We start from the raw sequence: 22,365 nt of genomic DNA on the forward strand, positions 1-22,365 counted from the left end.
TTGATCTGAATCAAACAAGCGAACCAAAGGACTGTCCAGGTGTGAATACAGTCTGCATTTCCAGAACATACTGGTTTTACCCTGAACACCACTGGATCTCCTTGATGTTTTGTTGATACCATAGTGGACCCCCCCCCCCCCGTAGAAGAAGAACCCTATGGATTTGACCTTCTATCAGTATTATAAGTCATCCACATGGGGGTGCTGTAGTTAAACGTCAGTTTTTGGACATGAATCCTCAATAATCGGCTGAATCAGATCAAATGTGGTTCATTTTGATGTTCTTCCATCCAGAGTTCATCTGGGCTCAGTTTCAGTCACCAGGTGGAGTTTAGGGTTCAATGAGTTCATTCTTCTGACACTATCAGGTCCATGGAGCTCAGACTGACCTCAGATCCACTGTCCAACAGTTATGGAGGATAGATTGATATACAACAGAGGTTCAGGGGGGATTTTGGGGATACATTCTTGGTGTCGGCCCCCGACAGTGTAAGCCTCGTTACACTAATTACATCCAACAAATGCAACTAAAACTAGAAGCACTCGGAGAGCACAGACATCCGACAAGGCAGATCAGTGCCCCCCCCCCCCCGATCACCACCAAAATTTAATCATTTGTTCCTTGTGCCAGTATCAACATTTCCTGAAATTTTCATCCAAATCCGTCCATAACTTTTTGAGTTATCTTGCACACAGACAGACAGACAGACAGACAAACCAACGCTGGCAAAACCAGAACCTCCTTAGCCGAGGTAAAAACCATTTCAACCATCACACAGTCAGACCTACGTTAAAACTGTTCCTGTTTCCTCTGATTCCAAACCTCTGTTGTGTCATAATCATTATACTGCATTCTGTGGGACTGACACTGCATGAACTCTAAATAAATGACTGAACTGCTGTTTACACGACACAGGTCTATGGCCAAGGCCGTCACAAAAACAACAGGATGAGGGCACAACATCCACTGGTTTCACATCAACAGAAAACAAGCGGAGAAGCCAAAGAATGCAGCAGTCTGACGGTTCACAGATCAGTTATCTTTGACAAACACAGACAGATCACAGAATGTTTCCAAACAACCTGCAGCACTAAGAGGAAAAACTTTCATACCCACTAAACAAAGTGAGAATTGACAGAGATCTGAACGACCAGATTCCACTTGAACAACCTCAGAGCAGGTTGGTAGTTCCAAAACCCAAACACCAGAACCATCAACACCTTTGCACATGCGCATTAGGGTGTGTCTTCAAAATCAAGCTTGGACTTTTTATGGGCCATGCCCCAAAAATGTTCCAAATGAGCAAAAAAAACATGTTTTATAAAATTTGATCGCAGTACTATTTGTTTAAGTGGTGGCGCACAGCAGCGTTAGTTTACATAAAGCAAAATGTATTGACCTTAGGAGGTTTTACACTGGAACAGTGTACAAATACTTAAATGAAATAGCTTTATTAAGTTGACAGTTATTTTGCACAACATTAGTGTCACTGAGACAGTTTTTTTCCAAATGTTTTTACTCAAAATTTGCAATTGTTCTCATTTTAATGGGCTAGATTTCCATAGTCCACCCAAAGTGCTTTACCTTATTGGTCCATTATTCATTTGCTCTCACATTCTCCCTCTGGTGGGTGGAGTTAAACTCCCTTTGTATCCACAGGTTGATGGAGGCGTGGCTGCCAATCGGCCCCTCCCACCACCACTGAACATTCATACACATTCATACACCAGTGTGAGTGACACTGGAGGAAAGGGGGGGTGAAGTGTCTTGCCCAAGGACACAACGGTACATGACTAGAACAGAGTGGGATTCAAACCGCCAACCCTTGGGTTATTGGACGACCCGCTCTACCTCCTGACCCTTTGCCACCCCATTTTGAGGTAGGCTTGTCTTTTGTAGTGCCAGGATCCTGGTGCCTGTGGGCCTCAACCACTTGTAGGAGTTACTGTGGCTGTTCTTCCTGTTCAGTGAAGACAGGGTTGAAATCCTGAATCCGTTTTACAGCCGTCTCTGCACAACTATCGACAACTTTGAGATTCTGAACAATGTTTTTGGCAAAACACCTCTGCTTTAGGGATGTCCTGATCCGGTCTAAAGATCGGTATCAGCTGCTGATCTGGCATTTTTTAGAAAATCGGATCGGATTTAGTCTCGAGATTGGGCCGACCTGGGGGGGGGGGGGGGGGGTGACAGAGGGGTCAATACCCCCTTAAACAAACGTCCTGCCCCCCAAATTAAAGTTTCCAGAGCTAGGGAAAAGGAAAGTGAGCTACACAACAGTGGAAGCCTTTGAGGAATTAGTAAAGTGCCCTTGTGCAGTCGTACAGTCTACGTGTACTCACTGTGAGGTACATACCACCCCCCATGCCCCCGTATAATCCCTGGACAGACCTGTCCATAGACGCGCTACAGCAGGAGTGGCAAACATATGGCCCAGGGGCCAAAACTGGCCCACCAAAGGTTCTAATTTGTCTCACAGTATGAATTAGGAAAGTGCAAAAATTAAAGTTATTCAGAATCAAAAGTGTCATAGTTGTTTTAGTTCAGGTTCCACATTCAGACCAACTGTGATCAACAGTAAAATAATTGAATAATAACCTAGAAATAATGACTCCAAATTTAAATCAAAATTTCATGGGAAAAAGTATCGATATTGGATCAGTACCGGTAAAACTAATCATTAAAAAAATTGCATCGGGACATCACTACTCTGCATCAGACCAGTCTTTTGGATCCATGTCAAAGAAACTTTAGGAATGTTGTAGAAAGTGAACAGATGAACGCTGTTGTTGGTGATAGATACTAGCAGTATTATAGTAGTAGTAGTATTATAGTAGTACTAGTATTATATAGTAGTAGTCCTTGCAGTAACAAAGGAACAAACAACATCCATTGTGTACACAAATACGTGCAGAACCAAAATAACATCTATTAATTACCTCCGCCAAGGAGGTTATGTTTTTGCCAGGGTTTGTTTGTTTGTTTGTTTGTTTGTTTGTTTGTTTGTTTGTTTGTTTGTTTGTTTGTTTGTTTGTCTGTTTGTCTGTCCGTTAGTGTGCAACATAACTCAAAAAGTTATGGACAGATTTTGATGAAATTTTCAGGGTTTGTTGGAAATGGAATAAGGAAGAAATGATTAAATTTTGGTGGTGATTGGGGGTGGGGGGGCTCAAGGGGGGGCCCATTTCCAACAAACCCTGAAAATTTCATCAAAATCTGTCCATAACTTTTTGAGTTATGTTGCACACTAACGGACAGACAAACAGACAGACAAACAAACAAACAAACAAACCCCGGCAAAAACATAACCTCCTTGGCGTGGGGGGGCCCACGGGGGGGCCACTGATCAGCCTTGGCAGAGGTCTGCGCTCTCCGAGTGCTTCTAGTTATAGTGGAAATGGACTAAAAGTTTATGTGGCAGTTTTTTTTAGTCAAAAGGAACATAATTACAGTCTGGCCCATTTAAAATAATAATATACATTTTTTTGGTACTTTTAAGACACGCCCTAATGCGAATGCAGAGATACACGACAGCTGTGGCAGGATATTGTACAACACTGCAGATATTAAAACAAACGGCTTCACCTGCAATGAAGAACAAAACGGATTACATCAAATGTTTGGATGAAGGTCGCCGGCAAGTCTGAACGTCTAAAACTCACCCAGGATCTAGATGTAATCTCATAACTGGAAAAAAAAAAAAAAAGAAGAAGAAGCTTCCTGGCAAACGCTGATAGAGGTATCCATGATACTGTCAAATACTTCATGACTTACAGTTTTCTTAGTCAGTTTTAAATTTGTCTGCAGCTCGTTCGGGATAACAGCAAACATTTGAACTGCCAAACGTACAGTCCTATTTCAGACTGTGGTTTTTTGAGTTTTTACCTTCACAAAACTCTAATAGAGTTCATAATGTCAGAAATAAAACAACATTAGAAAAGGATTACGGTATAAGATGGGTGTCACACAGTTTAATGAGAGAGATTTAAATTTAGACAAGTTGAATAAAACCGAAAAGTACCCTGAAGTTTGTCGCACAGGTTGTCATGAGCCACTTTTACACAGAGATCGTGGAAAAAAGGTCAGATGTTGATTCCACACTCTAAGAAATAAAACATTGGAATTTGTTGGAATTAACTGAAAATGTTTTGCAACTTGTTCCATGAAACATGGTTATTGAAATGTCAAAAGATGTTGCAGTTAATTGCAAAGATAACCTATTAATAAATCCAAAGTTATTGTGTCAATAAACCTAAAGTAAGGTGTTGTTTTAATGCTACAACTCAAGAATTACATTTTCTAATCAACAGTATTGGTTTGGATTTACACACATTTTGTTGTAAATTTAGTGATGGAAGTCTGATTCTTTGAACTAACTCGATTGTTTCGGTTTGTTCGTCTGTTGCAAATTGATTCTGAATCGATGCAGGATGTTTTTTTAATTAATGAATTGATTGAGAATCAATTGACAACAGACGAACGAACCGAAACAATCGAGTTAGTTCAAAGAATCGGACTTCCATCACTAAATTTACAACAAAATGTGTGTAAATCTGAACCAATACTGTTGATTAGAAAATGTAATTCTTGAGTTGTAGCATTAAAGCGACACTTTACTTTAGGTTTATTGACACAATAACTTTGGATTTATTTGTAGGTTATTTTTGCAATTAACTACAACGTATTTTTACATTTAAATAACCATATTTTGTAGAACAAGTTGCAAAACATTTTTTACTAAATCCAACAAATTCCAACATTTTATTTCTTAGAGTGCACCCTTTTTCCTCCATTGTCTGATTTCCACAGAAAAGACAAAGGACGAACAGAGGTGAGAGAGGCTGGACTTTTACATGGTGGACCTGTGTTCCAGAATCAAAGGGGCGGAGCCACAGCACAGTGTAGAGTGGGACATAGAACTTGCATGTCGAAAATGCCCTCAGCAGGGCCGGTTCTAGCCTGTCATATTAGGGTGGGCTGGTTGAAATAACGGGGGCAACTTGGTTGGTGTGTACAGACAATAGCAATAGTGTCCTGAAGGCTGACAATTTGAACTGCAGTCCTGACGGCACTGAACAGAAGTGGTTTGGGGGTTTATGTACATATAAGAATCACTTTATTGATCCCCAAAGAGAAATTCAGTTGTCGGGCAGCTCATATGTGTTCATTTACTCTAATATAAAATAAAAATGATTTTAAAAGTCCTTCGTGCATATTTCTTTTCATTGGATGAGCTTGGAAAATAAAAGAATGAATACTAAAAACTCATAAAATAAATTATTCTCACTGTGGCCAGAATTTATACAAACAGAAGGCACTCTACTCTTGTTCAAACTCAGACTGAAAAGTGGCACAGATAGAACGACCACACAAACAACTGAAACTGGGCCAAAAGTAACAATAAAAATAAGTTATTTTTTTTTATATTTCACAAACCAAAAAAGTCTCATTCAAATTCAATCTGAAAAGTGACAAATGACAAAGAGAACAACAAATCTTTTTTTCATCTAAAACCCTGAACTTTAGACTCAAATGTCAGAAGAACTATATACATTCAAACCAACAGGACAAAACGATTAGAATAATTAATATAATTTAGTGACAGATCATTTGCCCCTCACTCAGTTTTTGTCCCTTCCTTGGGTGACGGCTGAGAGACTGTGTATGTGTATGTGTGTGTGTGTGTGTGTGTGTGTGTGTGTGTGTGTGTGGGTGTGTGTGTCTGTGTGTTTTACTGGCGTTGTATATGTTTTTTGGTTTTACTGGCGTTGTGTTGCCCAGTGTGTGTGTTTTATTACCTCCACCAGGATGTATTGTGATCGCTTTGCTTTGTGTGTTTGTGTACGTGTGTGCATGTTTGTTTGTTTGTTTGCAAGATAACTCAAAAAGTTATGGACAGATTTTCATGAAATTTTCAGGAAATGTTGATACTGGCACAAGGAAGAAATGATTAAATTTTGGTGGTGATTGGGGGGGGGGGGGGGGGCAGATCTGTCTTGGCGGAGGTCTGCGCTCTCAGAGTGCTTTTCTTGTTGGTGCTGCTTCAGTTAGTGTGTGCGCACATAACGTGACTGGGCCGGCTGCTCTGCAGGAGCCCAGAGACAATGCTCAGCCCAAGAGCACGTCAACAAGCCACAGATCCAGTGAAAGTCCAACAGAGAGAATGGCGGTATTAAACAGAAACCCTGACAGGTGCAGCAGTGACCTCGACAGGTGCAGGAGAGACCGAGGAGGGATGTTTAACTCCCCACAGCCCAGAGCCAGACTGAGCTGCTGTACGAGCCAATGAAGCGCTCAGGAAATGCACAACAATAATGATGACAACCAACCACTGACGGAATAGGGCGGGCTGTAGGCTGCCCATCCAATCGCAAATAAGAGCCAATTGTAGTGTAGCCTGTTATGTTTTTCTATTGGATAAACGTTTTCCCTTAACTTTTGATTGGGTGGGCAAGATGGACATTTGGGTGGGCTAAGTCCACCCCTGCCCATGCCTACTGCCGGCCTCGACCCTTAGCATAGCAGTGTTGCTAACCTCTGCAGAGTCTTTCACCATTCAACGAATGTTCTCATGGATACAGTCCTCCGCCCTAAGTGCCAACAGCTGGTGGAAGTGGGCGTGTCCCCAGTTCCACATTTGTCTGGTGGAAGTGGGCGTGTCCCCAGTTCCACATCTGACTGGTGGAAGTGGGCGTGTCCCCAGTTCCACATCTGCCTGGTGTATATGTTTGTTTACTCTACACAACCCACGCTCATTTTTAAACCCCCCCGGCGCGGGGGTGAGACACGCAATACGTCATCAAAACGTCACATCTTGGTTGTGGAACCAGAGGTGTTCCTTTGACACAGTGTTCCAGAATCCTGATTCCACCTTTATCAGTTCTTACTGTAAGGTAGTGTATATGTTACGCTGATAGATGCTGCTATTACACCAGAGTTTCATCTTAAACTCCCGTTTCGGTAGTGCTTTTTTGGTCCTTCTGTGACCCCGTAGGTTGGTACCGGTAGTTTAGGGCACCATGTTTTCTTTAGTACGCTGTATCACTCTACAGATGACTATTGGGCAAAATAAACAGTCCCGCCACAATTCTGAACTCCTCTCCGCCTCGTTTCCTACGGACTGTACCCCCGCTAGCATCCCATAAACACACACACACAACACAGAGCCACGTAGCTGTGGCAGTGTACGAAACCCAGGAAGTGGGACAGGGACAGAGATAGGGCTACATTAGCACTGCTGCTATGTGCTGCCCTTTACCATTAGTGGTACTGTAGTTTTTTTGTTTTTTTCTTACCATTGTTGGTATATAATTATCATAATGTAACTTGACAGTTAACTGTTACCCATAGTAACACCACCAGGAATGTAATTTGCTTCTATTTTTCACTCACATTTTAGTTCTATAATGTAAATACTGTTGAATGAGTTCATTCTAATGTGGAACAGGCCTATTTTGTTCATTGTCCGTGCTTGAAGTCAAAGGACAGGAGTGAGTATTTAACCTCCTCAGACCCAGCTATAGCTTTTCTGTCCACATTTGTGGACAACAGTTTCATAACTTTATAAAAAAATAATAATAAAAAAAAAAATTTAAAAGAAAAGAAAAGAAAACTGTCCACCACAAAGGACATTCTATAAAAATTTTAAAAACTGTATCTGAAAAAAATGTTGCATCATGATGTTTCCAATACAGGCCCTTATTTAATAAAAAAACAAAAAAAAAGCTGGTACTTTGCTGACATTTCCTGGGTCTTAGGAGGTTAAAACATTATTATGTTCAGTTATTTGATGATGAGAATGGGGGTGGGATTTGCATGCATTTTGTAAATGCTCAAAATAAACAAACAAATGAATGAGTGGATGAATCAGGGCTCTGTTCCTGCCTCCAGAGGAGTTCCAGAGATGGAACAGAGGTGGAACCAAATGATCCACCATTTCATTTACACAGACGATGGGACAGAAGAAAGGTGGAATATTCCCCTAGCAGAAGTGCTAGTGTTAACTCTCAGGATATGAGGAGAAGGATAATTGGAAAAGATAGACGGCCACAGTAAGAGGTTGTTGGAAAACCAGTGGATACTTAATGTTTTGCTGCATGGTAATAAAAACAAATTGAAATGATGCGATGTGGACGTATTCCTAAAAAGTGTCCCACAATCTGCAAATATCAACTCTATGATCACTGGTTAGTAAGAGGACCCAGGATAGAGCCTTGGGGAACACCGCATTAGTCGAAATATACCAAAATGGATGAGTGAAAGAAAAACTATGAAATGACTAAAATTGAGATAATTCATGTGTTATTGATAATTGCAAACGCACAAAACATGCTCTACAACAGTTTAAAACCAACGTACCGTTAGCACAGGGGTTGCTACTGCATCTGCCGATCCTCTTTTCGCAGTTGGAGCCGGTGAATCCAGGTAAACAACGACAGCTGTACCCACCGCCAACGTTCTCCACACAGGTTCCATTATGAAAACACGGGTCGTCTGCACATGTGAGGGCAATGATCTCACAGTTCTTTCCATAGAAACCCTGAGGACACGTGCACGAATAGTCATTCACCAAGTCCTAGGGATAAGGAGGGGACAAAGATGAGGAGGTTAAGGTTCGGAAGGTTTGGGTAAAGTTGTTTTAAACCCGTGAAGAGTCGGTGCGTTGACTCACGTTGCAGCTTCCACCGTTCTTGCAGGTGTTGCTGTCACACTCGTTGGTTTCGATCTCGCAGTTTTTGCCGGTGAATCCGGGCCGACAGGTGCAGGTGTAGCTGCCCTGGCCGGTGTTGGTGCAGGTGGCGTCATTTTGGCAGGGCTTGTGGTTGGTGCAGTAGTTCAGGTCTGGGTGGAAAAAACAGAATTAGAGAAACAACAGGATCTGACACTGAACTCAGTCAAATCATATATTTGAAGGTTTTGCAGCCACTACTTATAAGAAAAACAAATATTGAAATACTTAAGAAGTTCCTCAACAAACTGAACAGTTTGGGTTATTATTATGGTGTATTATCAAGAGATCCATCAGCCTTGTAAGGACAATGTACGGTAAAAAGTTGTCAACATCTCCGGAGGAACATCCCAAAGGTCGGACATTTTTGACACTAATAAATAATTTCAATTTCAAGTATTTTCACAAGAGGATGCTTTAAAAAAAATGACATATCTGAGTCTACGTTTCTATGAGACTGGCAGTTTCAGCACGGAAGTATTTCAATGAAGAGAAAGAACTGAAAGGTAAAAGGGAGCGTCATCTGCATACAGTCACATATACACCCAGACCTTTAGAGACTTATTAAGAGTCTGGTCTAGACCAGCTCAAAGATAACTAGTCATGAGTTGGTGCGATATAAGTACAATTTGATTGGTTGAATTAGGAAGTAAAGAAAAACATGGAAAAAGAAGAGGTTGAAGAACCTTCACGTTTAGAAGTAACCTCATCCACAGACATGCTGCAGAACGCCCACAAAAAAACACAGTGGAGCTTTATCCTGGAATTATGCAAGTTTTATTTGTGGGATTTTTCATTTTCATTTACAGATTATAAACTCATACTGGTCATAAAAGCTTATTCTTTGTCTTACATTCCTTTTATTTTTGTCTGATCTCTAAAATTATATTGAAACTAAACCAGATGAAACATTCACTCTCACTATAAGACAAAGTTATTTCAATGACCTTCTTTGGTTTATACTTTATACTATTGTTGCGTTACAAATACAAAAGAATCATTCAAAATAACAATAATAAAAATTATAAAAACAAAAGCCAAAGCCAGTATATCCTTCAGTCATTTTGATTTGATTTGATTGTAATGTTTTTAATGCTTTTATTAATTTTGTATTGTGCTTTTATTCTTCTGTACAGCACTTCGGTTCACTGTGGTTGTTTTAAAGTGCTTTATAAATAACAAAAGCACTCGGAGAGCGCAGACCTCCACCAAGAGAGATCTGCCCCCCCCCCCCCCCAGTCACCACCAAAATTTAATCATTTCTTCCTTGTGCCAGTATCAACATTTCCTGAAAATTTCCTGAAAATCCGGCCATAACTTTTTGAGTTATCTTGCTAACAAACAAACACACGCACACAAAGCAAAGCGATCACAGTACCTCCTGGTGGAGGTAATAAAGTTGGATTGGATTTGGCTTCATGTAAACACACCAGAGCAGCTGCAATGACGAGTCATTACCAACCTGTCAACAGTAATTTAGTAATTGATGGGTCGTTACTGATGTCACTGTGTTTATTCCAATAACATGTTAAACAATGTTTGATTGTAGCCGATTGAAGAAGCTCAGAGTCAGACGTCTGACTTCAGCCAAATCATGTTCATGTTAAAGGAAAGAAAATGGATTTTATTGCTGCAATAAATTCCAGTCAGAGCCACTTGTGTGTGTTTTTATCAGTCGACTGTTGAAATAGTCATTAGTTTTATACGCAGCACTCACACTCAGACACCTGATTCTATTATAGATGCAGCCCGACAAACAGATGAAAAAGCTTGTGTGTTTTCCAAGCTCCAACTAATGCAAAACAAATGGGCGGAGCTTCAAAAGAATAGATTTGTTTCATGAAGATAAGTTATATGGGGGGGGGGGTAATATCAAATACCACATTAGCCCTGATTTTCTGATGCAACAAGATGTTCTAAGCACTCCTGTGTCTTTTTTTTTTTTTTCGTCCAAAATCCCCCCCTACCCCAAAAGTTACTTTTTAAACTCTGAAAATCACATTTTTCACAGCTTCTCCACTCTTTTGTCCAGTGCAGTGTATAAATATGTTCATGATGGGCCATTTAATGATCTTGTAAGTGCCATAGTGTATCGTAAGAGTACTTTGTACTATGAAAAGTCTAATGTCAAGGTCATGTTGGAGGTTAAAGGTCACCAAAATGCCTAGTTTTTTTCAAAAATTCATACCATTCCGACATTTTATCAAATATGTCCTCAGTTCTGTTCCCTCTGGTTTCCTGGTGGGATCCCCCAAGGCCTTTGGCCCTTTCAAAGACACATTAGAGACTAAATACTGCAACATGTACAGGGGTTGGACAAAATAATGGAAACACCTTAAAAAATCAACAAAATATAATTTAATATGGTGTAGGTCCGCCTTTTGCGGCAATTACAGCCTCAATTCTCCGAGGTATTGATTCATACAACTTGTGAATTGTTTCCAAAGGAATTTGAAGCCATTCTTCAGTTAGAATACCCTCCAACTCTTTTAGAGACGATGGCGGTGGAAATCGACGTCTTACTTGAATCTCTAAAACTGACCATAAATGCTCAATAATGTTGAGGTCTGGGGACTGTGCCGGCCATATGAGATGCTCAACTTCATTAGAATGTTCCTCATGCCATTCTTTAACAATTCTAGCTGTATGGATTGGGGCATTATCATCTTGAGGTGAAGGTGTTTCCATTATTTTGTCCAACCCCTGTACATTCCATTTGAATTTGCCGCCATTAGTGTGGTGGGAATCACTAACACTTCTTTCATTCATTCTGGAGCCTATCCCAGCTACTTATGGGTGAAGGGCGATGGCATTCACACCTATGGGTGATTTAGATTAACCAATTAACCTATCAATGCATGTGTTTGGATGGTGGGAGGAGCCAGGGTACCTGAAGAGAACCCATGTAGACACAGGCAGGAAAAGGTCCCCTGGGGCCCCAAGCAAAATAAATAAATAAATAAATATAAATATATAAATATACACACACACACACATATATATATATATATATATATATACATACACACACACACACACACACAGGTGGGGGAGGGGCAATTTGGACTCAGGGGGCCCCTTCAGAGAATTTGAGACAGCTAGTTGTTACTGCAACTTCTCACTGCCGCTGTGTAATGAACTTATTCTTTAGACTGTTTGTGTCATGTCTGTTGGTCCTTTAGGGGCCCCTGCTGGCTTAGGGGCCCCAAGCAGCTGCCTGCCTTGCCTAATGGCAAGCAACACCACTGGACACAGGGTCCCATCCCCATTGACTGGTGTTGGAATCAAACCCAGGACCTTCTGTCTGTGAGGCACCAGTGCTATCCACTGCACCACTGTGTCGCCCATCACTAACACTATATTATAAGCCATTGTCATGGAGCTATGAGTATTGCAACAGGACATTTTCATGTAAATGTCAAAGCAGTGGCGGCTGCTCGTCTTTCAGACAGAGGAAGCTCATTGTCAGCTTACATTAAAAAAAAAAAGTCAAGTTATTTAAACATAAATTCGGCCCTCCGTTACTTTTTAAGAAAATGCTCAGTGACCTTATCGTAACAACTAAACAAGAAAATGTTTAAATTATGTTAAATTGAAACAAGGAAGTAAAATGAGTGTGTTTTATTTACAGTGCAAGAAATGAACAGTTAATTTCGTAGCGTTGTCTCTCTCGATTTCACAGCAGAATGTGTGACGGTATTAAACTGAACTGTGTCAGTGAAGGAGCAGATCTGAGAAGAGCTGTCAATCAAACAGGATTCAGCTTTTGACCGATCCTCCAATCAGCACATGGAAGCCTGGCGTCCAGCCCAGCAGAGCTCCACCCACAGCTCCATTCACCCCCAGAGACGCTGAGCGTCCGGGGGCAGGACAACATCGTGGCATTTATCCAATTACCGTCCAGTTTTGAGGCAGTGAATAAACCAGTCCCACTCAGTCCCATTGAAGTGCATGGACGCTGAGCGTCTACGGACAAATGCACTGAGCAGAGATGGAGGAGAAAACAGAGACATGGGAATGGAGGAGAAGTGAACAACATCGAGTACGATGATTTGTGATAAAGCTGATTCTGAACGAACTCATCTCTTCTAACACATTTGGAGTCAATGAAATGTCAACACAACTGAACAGATTTGACCATTTAATTTGAGTCATTTTTGGGGAAGCTGAGCTTCCACTGCAGTCTGACAGAAAACACCTCTGTGTCAAAGTCATGTGAAACTACTGTTTATTCTTTTCGACATGTCTATATGGATAAATTATAGTCCACCCTTAAATTCTTTAGACCCAGAAACCACAGAGTTGACTATTGAGCCATCTGGTTTTATGGATTGCTTTTCTCCCATACAGATCAGTCAGCTAACTTCGATAGTCTCTTCATCTAAATCGTCTGCCTGTCTCTTAGACCCAATTCCAACAAAGCTCATCAAAGATGCTTTACCTTTACTTAGCTCCACCTCACTGATATGATTAACCTGTCATTATCAACAGGCTATGTACCACGGTCCTTTAAAGTAACTGTAATTAAACCTCTTCTTAAAAAACCCAGCCTCGACCCTGCAGTTTTAGCTAACTATAGACCCATATCCAACCTTCCATTCATATCTAAGATTCTGGAGAAAATAGTAGCCAGTCCGTTCTGTGATTTCCTTCAAGCTAACAGTATATTTGAGAACTTCCAGTCAGGTTTTAGGGAACATCATAGTACAGAAACGGCACTGGTCAAAGTTACCAATGACCTTCTCACTGCTTCAGATAAGGGTCTGGTTTCTATACTGGTTTTATTAGACCTTAGTGCGGCTTTCGATACTGTCGACCATCACATCCTTCTACAACGTTTGGAAAAATCAATTGGTATCAAAGGATCGGCATTAATGTGGTTCAAATCCTATCTAACAGATCGTTCTCACTTTTTTAACATTAATAATGAATCCTCTCAGTGCACTACAGTTAGTTATGGAGTACCTTAAGGCTCAGTTCTTGGACCACTACTGTTTATCCTATACATGCTTCCTTTAGGTAACTTAATGAGAAAACATTCCATCAACTTTCATTGCTATGCTGATGATATCCAATTATATTTATCCATTAAACCTGATGAAGCCAATCAGCTAGCCAAACTACAGGAGTGCATTAACGATATTAAAGATTGAATGACCAACAACTTTCTGCTGTTAAACTCAAACAAAACTGAAGTCATTGTGTTTGGCCCAAAAACTGTTAGGGATGCAGTGTCCAGCGAAGTAGTCACTGTGGATGGTGTTACCCTGGATCCCAAAACCACGGTGAGGAATCTAGGCATTATTTTTGATCAGGATCTATTGTTTAGCTCTCACATAAAACAGATTTCTGGAACTGCTTTCTTTCATCTGCGTAATATTACTAAAATTAGACATATTTTAACACAGAACGATGCAGAAAAATCAGTCCATGCTTTTATTCCATCCAGACTAGATTATTGTAACTCACTTCTCTCAGGCTGTCCCAAAAAGTCCTTACAGACCCTCCAGCTAATCCAAAATGCTGCTGCCTGTGTACTGACTAGAACCAGTATCAGAGACCATATTTGTCCTGTGTTGGCTTCTCTGCACTGGCTCCCTGTAAAAGCTAGGATAGACTTCAAAATACTCCTCCTCACTTACAAAGCCCTTCATGTCCAGGCACCTACTTATCTGAAAGAGCTTTGAGTTCCATACAATCCATCTACAGCACTACGCTGTCCACATGCAGGTGCACTGGTGGTCCCTAGAATCTCCAAAAGTAGGACGGGGGCCAGAGCCTTCAGCTATCAAGCTCCACAATTGTGGAACCACCTCCTGCCTCTGTCCGGGAGGCAGACACCCTCTGTATGTTTAAGAGGAGATTCAAAACGTTCCTTTTTCATGAATCTTATACGTAGGGCAGCTCAGGCTGATCTGAGTTCTGCTGCTATAGGCTGAGACTGATGGAGACTCATCTGGATACACTGAGCTCTGCTCCTCTCTGCTCCTCCTCCTCTCTGACCTCCTCTCTGCTCCTCCTCCTCTCTGACCTCCTCTCTGACCTCCTCTCTGCTCCTCTTTCTCCCTGACCTTTTCTCTCCTAATTTTCTCTTCTATTTACGCCCCAGTGAATACATGTTACTGACTTGACTTCTTCCCTGGAGTCTCTGCTTTATCTCCTCACAGGTTTTCCCTGGATCATCTATGGATCTGCCGCTGTGGTCCTGCCTCTCTCCTCCTTCGTCGCCATCACTCACTTATCCATGTAGTTATGATAGTGTTTATTCTATAGTTCCATAGATGTTCTAGTTCAGTTATCTGTGCATCAACTGCATCCATGCGTCTCCCCCTACCTCCCCCCTTCTCCCCCAGTGTCTCTCGATCTCTGTCGCTCTCTCTTTTCTCCTCCTTTACTCTCTCTCTTTAACCTCAACTGGTCAAGGCAGATGGCCATCCTCCACAGTCTGGTTCTGCTCCAGGTTTGTGCTGTTAAAGGTCCTCTTTCCTTCCACTGTCTCCACTCACTAGTGTTAGCTCCTGGAGGATTCTGTTTGGTTTCTGTAAATTGGCTTCAGTCTGGTTTGGACCAACTCTATATGTGAAGTGTCAGGAGAGAACTTTTGATATGATTTGGCGCTATGTAAATAAAATTTGATTGATTTAATTGAAAATACATTGAGTAAACAGTTGTGTTTAATGTGTCTTATTGAATGTCAGTTGTTTGTGGTCAGTAGATGTGTTCTGAGGAGAGAACCTGAGTCCAACATTTGGAAGAACCCACATTAACAGCTCACTTCCATCAAACATGCATTTTGGACCATTTGGGTGACCTTTGACCTATAATTTGACCTTGACTCTACACCTTTTGTAGTGCAAAGCACTCTGAAGACATGACATGTCTCTAGGGATGGGAATCGTTAAGAATTTAAAGATTCCGATTCCATTATCGATTTTGCTTATCGATCCGATTCCTTATCGATTCTCATTGGGTGAGGGAATAAAAGAGTACAAACAGGTGTGTTTGCATTAACTGTCTTTTATATTTCCATCTCTGCACAGAAAATAGAACATATACAATATGTACAAATAATAAGAACAGATGACACATGGCCCGGTTCAGGGGGGCGGTGGCGGCATGCAGTGAAAGCGAAACTTAAGACTTACTAATTCCTCTGTTGCCACATTTTTACTACGTGGAACCGGTTCGACTCTGCTCACTCCCGTTGTTGTGCACCTCATTTCCTTTCCCCTACCTTCAGAAACTTGTATTTGGGTACGACGTTTGTTGCCCACACCGGAACCGGAACTGGGCCCGGCATTCACTCTGCCGCTACGTTCACAAGCGCCGCTAAGTAGCAAATGAAATACGTGACATTCCTGTAAATGACTCACATGATGTGGACAAATGTTTGAGAAGATTGGAGGGATTTCACTCTTTTGAAGACATGGACGCTTTGACAGAGTTCCAAGTAAGTGGACCTGGTGTGGTCTGTTTGGACCTGGTGTGGTCTGTTTGGACCTGGTGTGGTCTGTTTGGACCTGGTGTGGTCTGTTTGGACCTGGTGTGGTCTGTTTAGACCTGGTGTGGTCTGTTTGGACCTGGTGTGGTCTGTTTGGACCATTTCTGCCTCAACGCCATGTTGGTTACGTTCTGACCAAAACAATGCAGCGTACGTGTGACGTCATCGCGCATGCACAACGAAGGCGGAATCGATTAGCAGAATCGTTAAGCAGGCAGGCAAACGATTCCAAGGAATCGAGCTACTGGGAACCGGTTCTTTTTGAGAACCGGTTCTCTATTCCCATCCCTACACGTCTCACAAAAAAACATTGAAGGGCCCAGCATGAACATAGTGATACATTGTACTTTATCAAAAGTGAAGAAGGTTTGAAAGTTGCCAAAAAACCCAGGTTTTCAGGGTTGAAAAAGTAACTTTCAGGGTGGGGGGGTTTGGGCTTGATTTGAATTTTTTTTTCACATTTTTGTATTGTCAAGACGTGGGAGCATTAGAAAATCTGGGCTAAAGTTGAATCTGAAAATGTTCTTGAAATAACCCCCCCCCCCCCCCCCCAGTTATATCACATTTGAACTTCAATGTTGCACCTTTATGGACTATTTATTGTCTCCTCAACCCCCTGCTGTTTATAGTTACATTGTGTTTATAGTTACAGTGTGTTTATAGTTACAGTGTGTTTATAGTTACATTGTGTTTATAGTTACAGTGTGTTTATAGTTACATTGTGTTTGTAGTTACATTCTATTCTGTTTTTTTCTACTTTCTTCATTTCGCACCGTGGGGACTTCTGTATACTTCCATGTACTTCTGTTTACTTTTGTATACTTCTGTGTACTTCTGTATATTTCTGTGTACTTCTGCGTACTTCTGTGCACTTCTGTATACTTCTGTGAATTTCTGTACACTTCTGTGTATTTCTGTATACTTCTGTGTACTTCTTGTACTTCTGTATACTTCTGTGTACTTCTGTATATTTCTGTATACTTCTGTGTACTTCTGTGTACTCCTGTATACTTCTGTGTACTTCTGTATACTTCTGTGTACTTCTGTATACTTCTGTATACTTCTATATACGTCTGTGTACTTCTGTGTACTTCTGTATACTTCTGTGTACTTCTGTATACTTCTGTATATTTCTGTGTACTTCTGTGTACTTCTGTATACTTCTGTGTGCTTCTGTATACTTATGTGTACTTCTTCATACTTTTGCGTACTTCTGTATACTTCTGTGTACTTCTGTATACTTCTGTGCACTTCTGTGTACTTCTGTATATTTCTGTATACTACTGTGTACTTCTTGCACTTCTGTATACTTCTGTGTACTTCTGTATATTTCTGTATACTTCTGTGTACTCCTGTATACTTCTGTGTACTTCTGTGTACTTATGTATACTCCTGTGTACTTCTGTATACTTCTGCGAACTTCTATATATTTCTGTATACTTCTGTGTACTTCTGTATATTTCTGTATACTTCTGTATACTTCTGTGTACTTCCGTATATTTCTGTATACTTCTGTGTACTTCTGTATATTTCTGTATACTTTTGTGTACTTCTGTGTACTTCTGTATATTTCTGTATACTTCTGTATATTTTTGTATACTTCTGTGTACTTCTGTGTACTCCTGTATACTTCTGTGTACTTCTGTATACTCCTGTGTACTTCAGTATACTTCTGTGTACTTCTGTATATTTCTGTGTACTTCTGTATACTTCTGTATACTTCTGTGTACTTCTGTATATTTCTGTATACTTCTGTATATTTCTGTATACTTCTGTGTACTTCTGTGTACTTCTATATATTTCTATATACTTCTGTGTACTTCTGTATACTTCTGTGTACTTCTGTGTACTTCTGTATATTTCTGCATACTTCTGTATACCTCTGTATACTTCTGTATATTTCTGTATACTTATGTGTACTTCTGTATATTTCTGTATACTTCTGTATACTTTTGTATATTTCTGTATACTTCTGCATACTTATGTATATTTCTGTATACTTCTTTGTACGTCTGTATATTTCTGTATACTTCTGCAAATTTCTGTATACTTCTGTGTACTCCTGTATACTTCTATGTACTTCTGTGTACTTCTGTATACTTCTGTGTACTTTTGTATATTTCTGTGTACTTCTGTATACTTCTGTATATTTCTGTATACTTCTGTGTACTTCTGTATACTTCTGTGTACTTCTGTGTACATCTGTATATTTCTGTATACTTCTGTATACTTCTGTGTACTTCTGTATATTTCTGTGTACTTCTGTATATTTCTGTATACTTCTGTATACTTCTGTGTACTTCTGTGTACATCTGTATATTTCTGTATACTTCTGTAAACCTCTGTATACTTCTGTGTACTCCTGTATACTTCTATGTACTTCTGTGTACTTCTGTATACTTCTGTGTGCTTCTGTATACTTCTGTATATTTCTGTGTACTTCTGTATATTTCTGTATACTTCTGTATACTTTTGTATATTTCTGTATACTTCTGCATACTTATGTATATTTCTGTATACTTCTGTGTACTTCTGTATATTTCTGTATACTTCTGCATATTTCTGTATACTTCTGTATACTGTATATTTCTGTATACTTCTGTGTACTTCTGTATACTTCTGTATATTTCTGTATACTTCTGTGTACTTCTGTATATTTCTGTATACTTCTGTATACTTTTGTATATTTCTGTATACTTCTGCATACTCATGTATATTTCTGTATACTTCTGTATACTTCTGTATATTTCTGTGTGCTTCTGTATATTTCTGTATACTTCTGTGTACTTTTGTATATTTCTGTATACTTCTGCATACTTATGTATATTTCTGTATACGTCTGTATATTTCTGTATACTTCTATGTACTTCTGTATATTTCTGTATACTGTATATTTCTGTATACTTCTGTGTACTTCTGTATACTTCTGCATATTTCTGTATACTTCTGTATACGTCTGTATATTTCTGTATACTTCTGTGTACTTCTGTATATTTCTGTATACTTCTGCATATTTCTGTATACTTCTGTATACGTCTGTATATTTCTGTATACTTCTGTGTACTTCTGTATATTTCTGTATACTGTATATTTCTGTATACTTCTGTGTACTTCTGTATACTTTTGTGTACTTCTGTATATTTCTGTATACTTCTGTATATTTCTGTGTACTTCTGTATATTTCTGTATACTTCCATGTACTTCTGTGTACTTCTGTATATTTCTGTATACTTCTGTATATTTCTGTATATTTCTGTGTACTTCTGTGTACTTCTGTATATTTCTGTATATTTCTGTGTACTTCTTTGTACTTCTGTATATTTCTGTGTACTTCTGTGTACTTCTGTATATTTCTGTGTACTTCTGTGTACTTCTGTATATTTCTGTGTACTTCTGTATATTTCTGTATACTTCTGTGTACTTCTGTATATTTCTGTGTACTTCTGTATACCTCTGTATACTTCTGTGTACTTCTGTATATTTCTGTATACTTCTGTGTGCTTCTGTATATTTCTGTATACTTCTATATACTTTTGTATATTTCTGTATACTTCTGTATACTTCTGTATATTTCTGTATACTTCTGTGTACTTATGTATATTTCTGTATACTTCTGCATATTTCTGTATACTTCTGTGTACTTCTGTATACTTCTGTATATTTCTGTATACTTCTGTGTACTTCTGTATACTTTTGTGTACTTCTGTATATTTCTGTGTACTTCTGTGTACTTCTGTATATTTCTGTATACTTCTGTATATTTCTGTGTACCTCTGTATACTTCTGTGTACTTCTGTATACTTCTGTGTACTTCTGTATATTTCTGTATACTTCTGTGTACTTCTGTGTACTTCTGTATACTTCTGTATATTTCTGTATACTTCTGCGTACTTCTGTGTACTTCTGGATATTTCTGTATATTTCTGTGTACGTCTGTGTACTTCTGTATATTTCTGTGTACTTCTATATACTTCTGTATATTTCTGTATATGTCTGTGTACTTCTGTATATTTCTGTATACTTCTGTATACTTCTGTGTACTTCTGTATATTTCTGTATACTTCTGTGTACTTCTGTATATTTCTGTGTACTTCTGTATATTTCTGTATACTTCTGTGTACTTCTGTATATTTCTGTATACTTTTGTATATTTCTGTGGACTTCTGTGGACTTCTGTATACTTCTGTGTACTTCTGTATATATCTGTATATTTCTGTGTACTTCTGTATATTTCTGTGTACTTCTGTGTACTTCTGTATATTTCTGTGTACTTCTGTATACTTCTGTATATTTCTGTGTACTTCTGTATTCTTCTGTATATTTCTGTGTACTTCTGTATATTTCTGTGTACTTCTGTATACTTCTGTATATTTCTGTATACTTCTGTGTACTTCTGTATATTTCTGTATATTTCTGTGTACTTCTGTATATGTCTGTGTACTTCTGTATATTTCTGTGTACTTCTGTATACTTCTGTATATTTCTGTATACTTCTGTATATTTCTGTGTACTTCTGTGTACTTCTGTATATTTCTGCATACTTCTGTATATTTCTGTATACTTCTGTGTACTTCTGTATATTTCTGTGCACTTCTGTATATTTCTGTATACTTCTGTATACTTCTGTGTACTTCTGTATACTTCTGTGTACTTCTGTGTACTTCCGTATACTTCTGTGTACTTCTGTATACTTCTGTATATTTCTGTATACTTCTGTATACTTCTGCATACTTCTTTATACTTCTGTGTACTTCTGTATATTTCTGTATACTTCTGTGTACTTCTGTGTACTTCTGTATATTTCTGTATACTTCTGTATATTTCTGTGTACTTCTGTATACTTCTGTGTACTTCTGTATATTTCTGTATACTTCTGTATATTTCTGTATATTTCTGTATACTTCTGTATACTTCTGTGTACTTCTGTATATTTCTGTATACTTCTGTGTACTTCTGTATATTTCTGTATACTTCTGTATATTTCTGTGTACTTCTGTTTATTTCTGTATACTTCTGTGTACTTCTGTATATTTCTGTATACTTCTGTGCACTTCTGTGTACTTCTGTATACTTCTGTATATTTCTGTATACTTCTGTGTACTTCTGTATACTTCTGTGTACTTCTGTATATTTCTGTATACTTCTGTGTACTTCTGTATATTTCTGTGTACTTCTGTATATTTCTGTATACTTCTGTGTACTTCTGTATATTTCTGTGTACTTCTGTATATTTCTGTATACTTCTGTGTACTTCTGTATACTTCGTTGTACTTCTGTGTACTTCTGTATATTTCTGTATACTTCTGTGTACTTCTGTATATTTCTGTGTACTTCTGTATATTTCTGTATACTTCTGTGTACTTCTGTATATTTCTGTATACTTCTGTGTACTTCTGTATATTTCTCTATACTTCTGTGTACTTCTGTATACTTCTGTGTACTTCTGTATATTTCTGTATACTTCTGTGTACTTCTGTATATTTCTGTATACTTCTGTGTACTTCTGTATATTTCTGTGTACTTCTGTATATTTCTGTATACTTCTGTATATTTCTGTATACTTCTGTGTACTTCTGTATATTTCTGTGTACTTCTGTATATTTCTGTGTACTTCTGTATATTTCTGTATACTTCTGTGTACTTCTGTATATTTCTGTATACTTCTGTGTACTTCTGTATATTTCTGTGTACTTCTGTATATTTCTGTATACTTCTGTGTACTTCTGTATATTTCTGTGTACTTCTGTATATTTCTGTATACTTCTGTGTACTTCTGTATATTTCTGTATACTTCTGTATACTTCTGTGTACTTCTGTATATTTCTGTGTACTTCTGTGTACTTCTGTGTACTTCTGTATATTTCTGTATATTTCTGTGTACTTCTTTGTACTTCTGTATATTTCTGTGTACTTCTGTATATTTCTGTGTACTTCTGTGTACTTCTGTATATTTCTGTGTACTTCTGTGTACTTCTGTATATTTCTGTGTACTTCTGTATATTTCTGTATACTTCTGTGTACTTCTGTATATTTCTGTGTACTTCTGTATATTTCTGTGTACTTCTGTGTACTTCTGTATATTTCTGTATACTTCTGTGTACTTCTGTATATTTCTGTATACTTCTGTGTACTTCT

At 38.9% G+C, this 22,365-nt stretch overlaps 1 protein-coding gene across 1 annotated transcript in view; it reads right to left on the reverse strand.

Moving 5' to 3' along the window:
- dlc (deltaC) overlaps positions 1–22,365 on the reverse strand; it is a 72,738-nt gene that overhangs the window by 19,314 nt on the left and 31,059 nt on the right. The window contains exons 6-7 of the mRNA XM_030152792.1: positions 8,673–8,842; positions 8,360–8,576 (exon numbers count right to left, since the gene is read on the reverse strand). Of these exons, the coding sequence (XP_030008652.1) occupies positions 8,360–8,576; positions 8,673–8,842 (387 nt within the window). The remainder of the gene's footprint in view (positions 1–8,359; positions 8,577–8,672; positions 8,843–22,365) is intronic.

This window comes from Sphaeramia orbicularis, chromosome 13 (assembly GCF_902148855.1).
Source record: "Sphaeramia orbicularis chromosome 13, fSphaOr1.1, whole genome shotgun sequence".
Lineage (NCBI taxonomy): Eukaryota > Metazoa > Chordata > Actinopteri > Kurtiformes > Apogonidae > Sphaeramia > Sphaeramia orbicularis.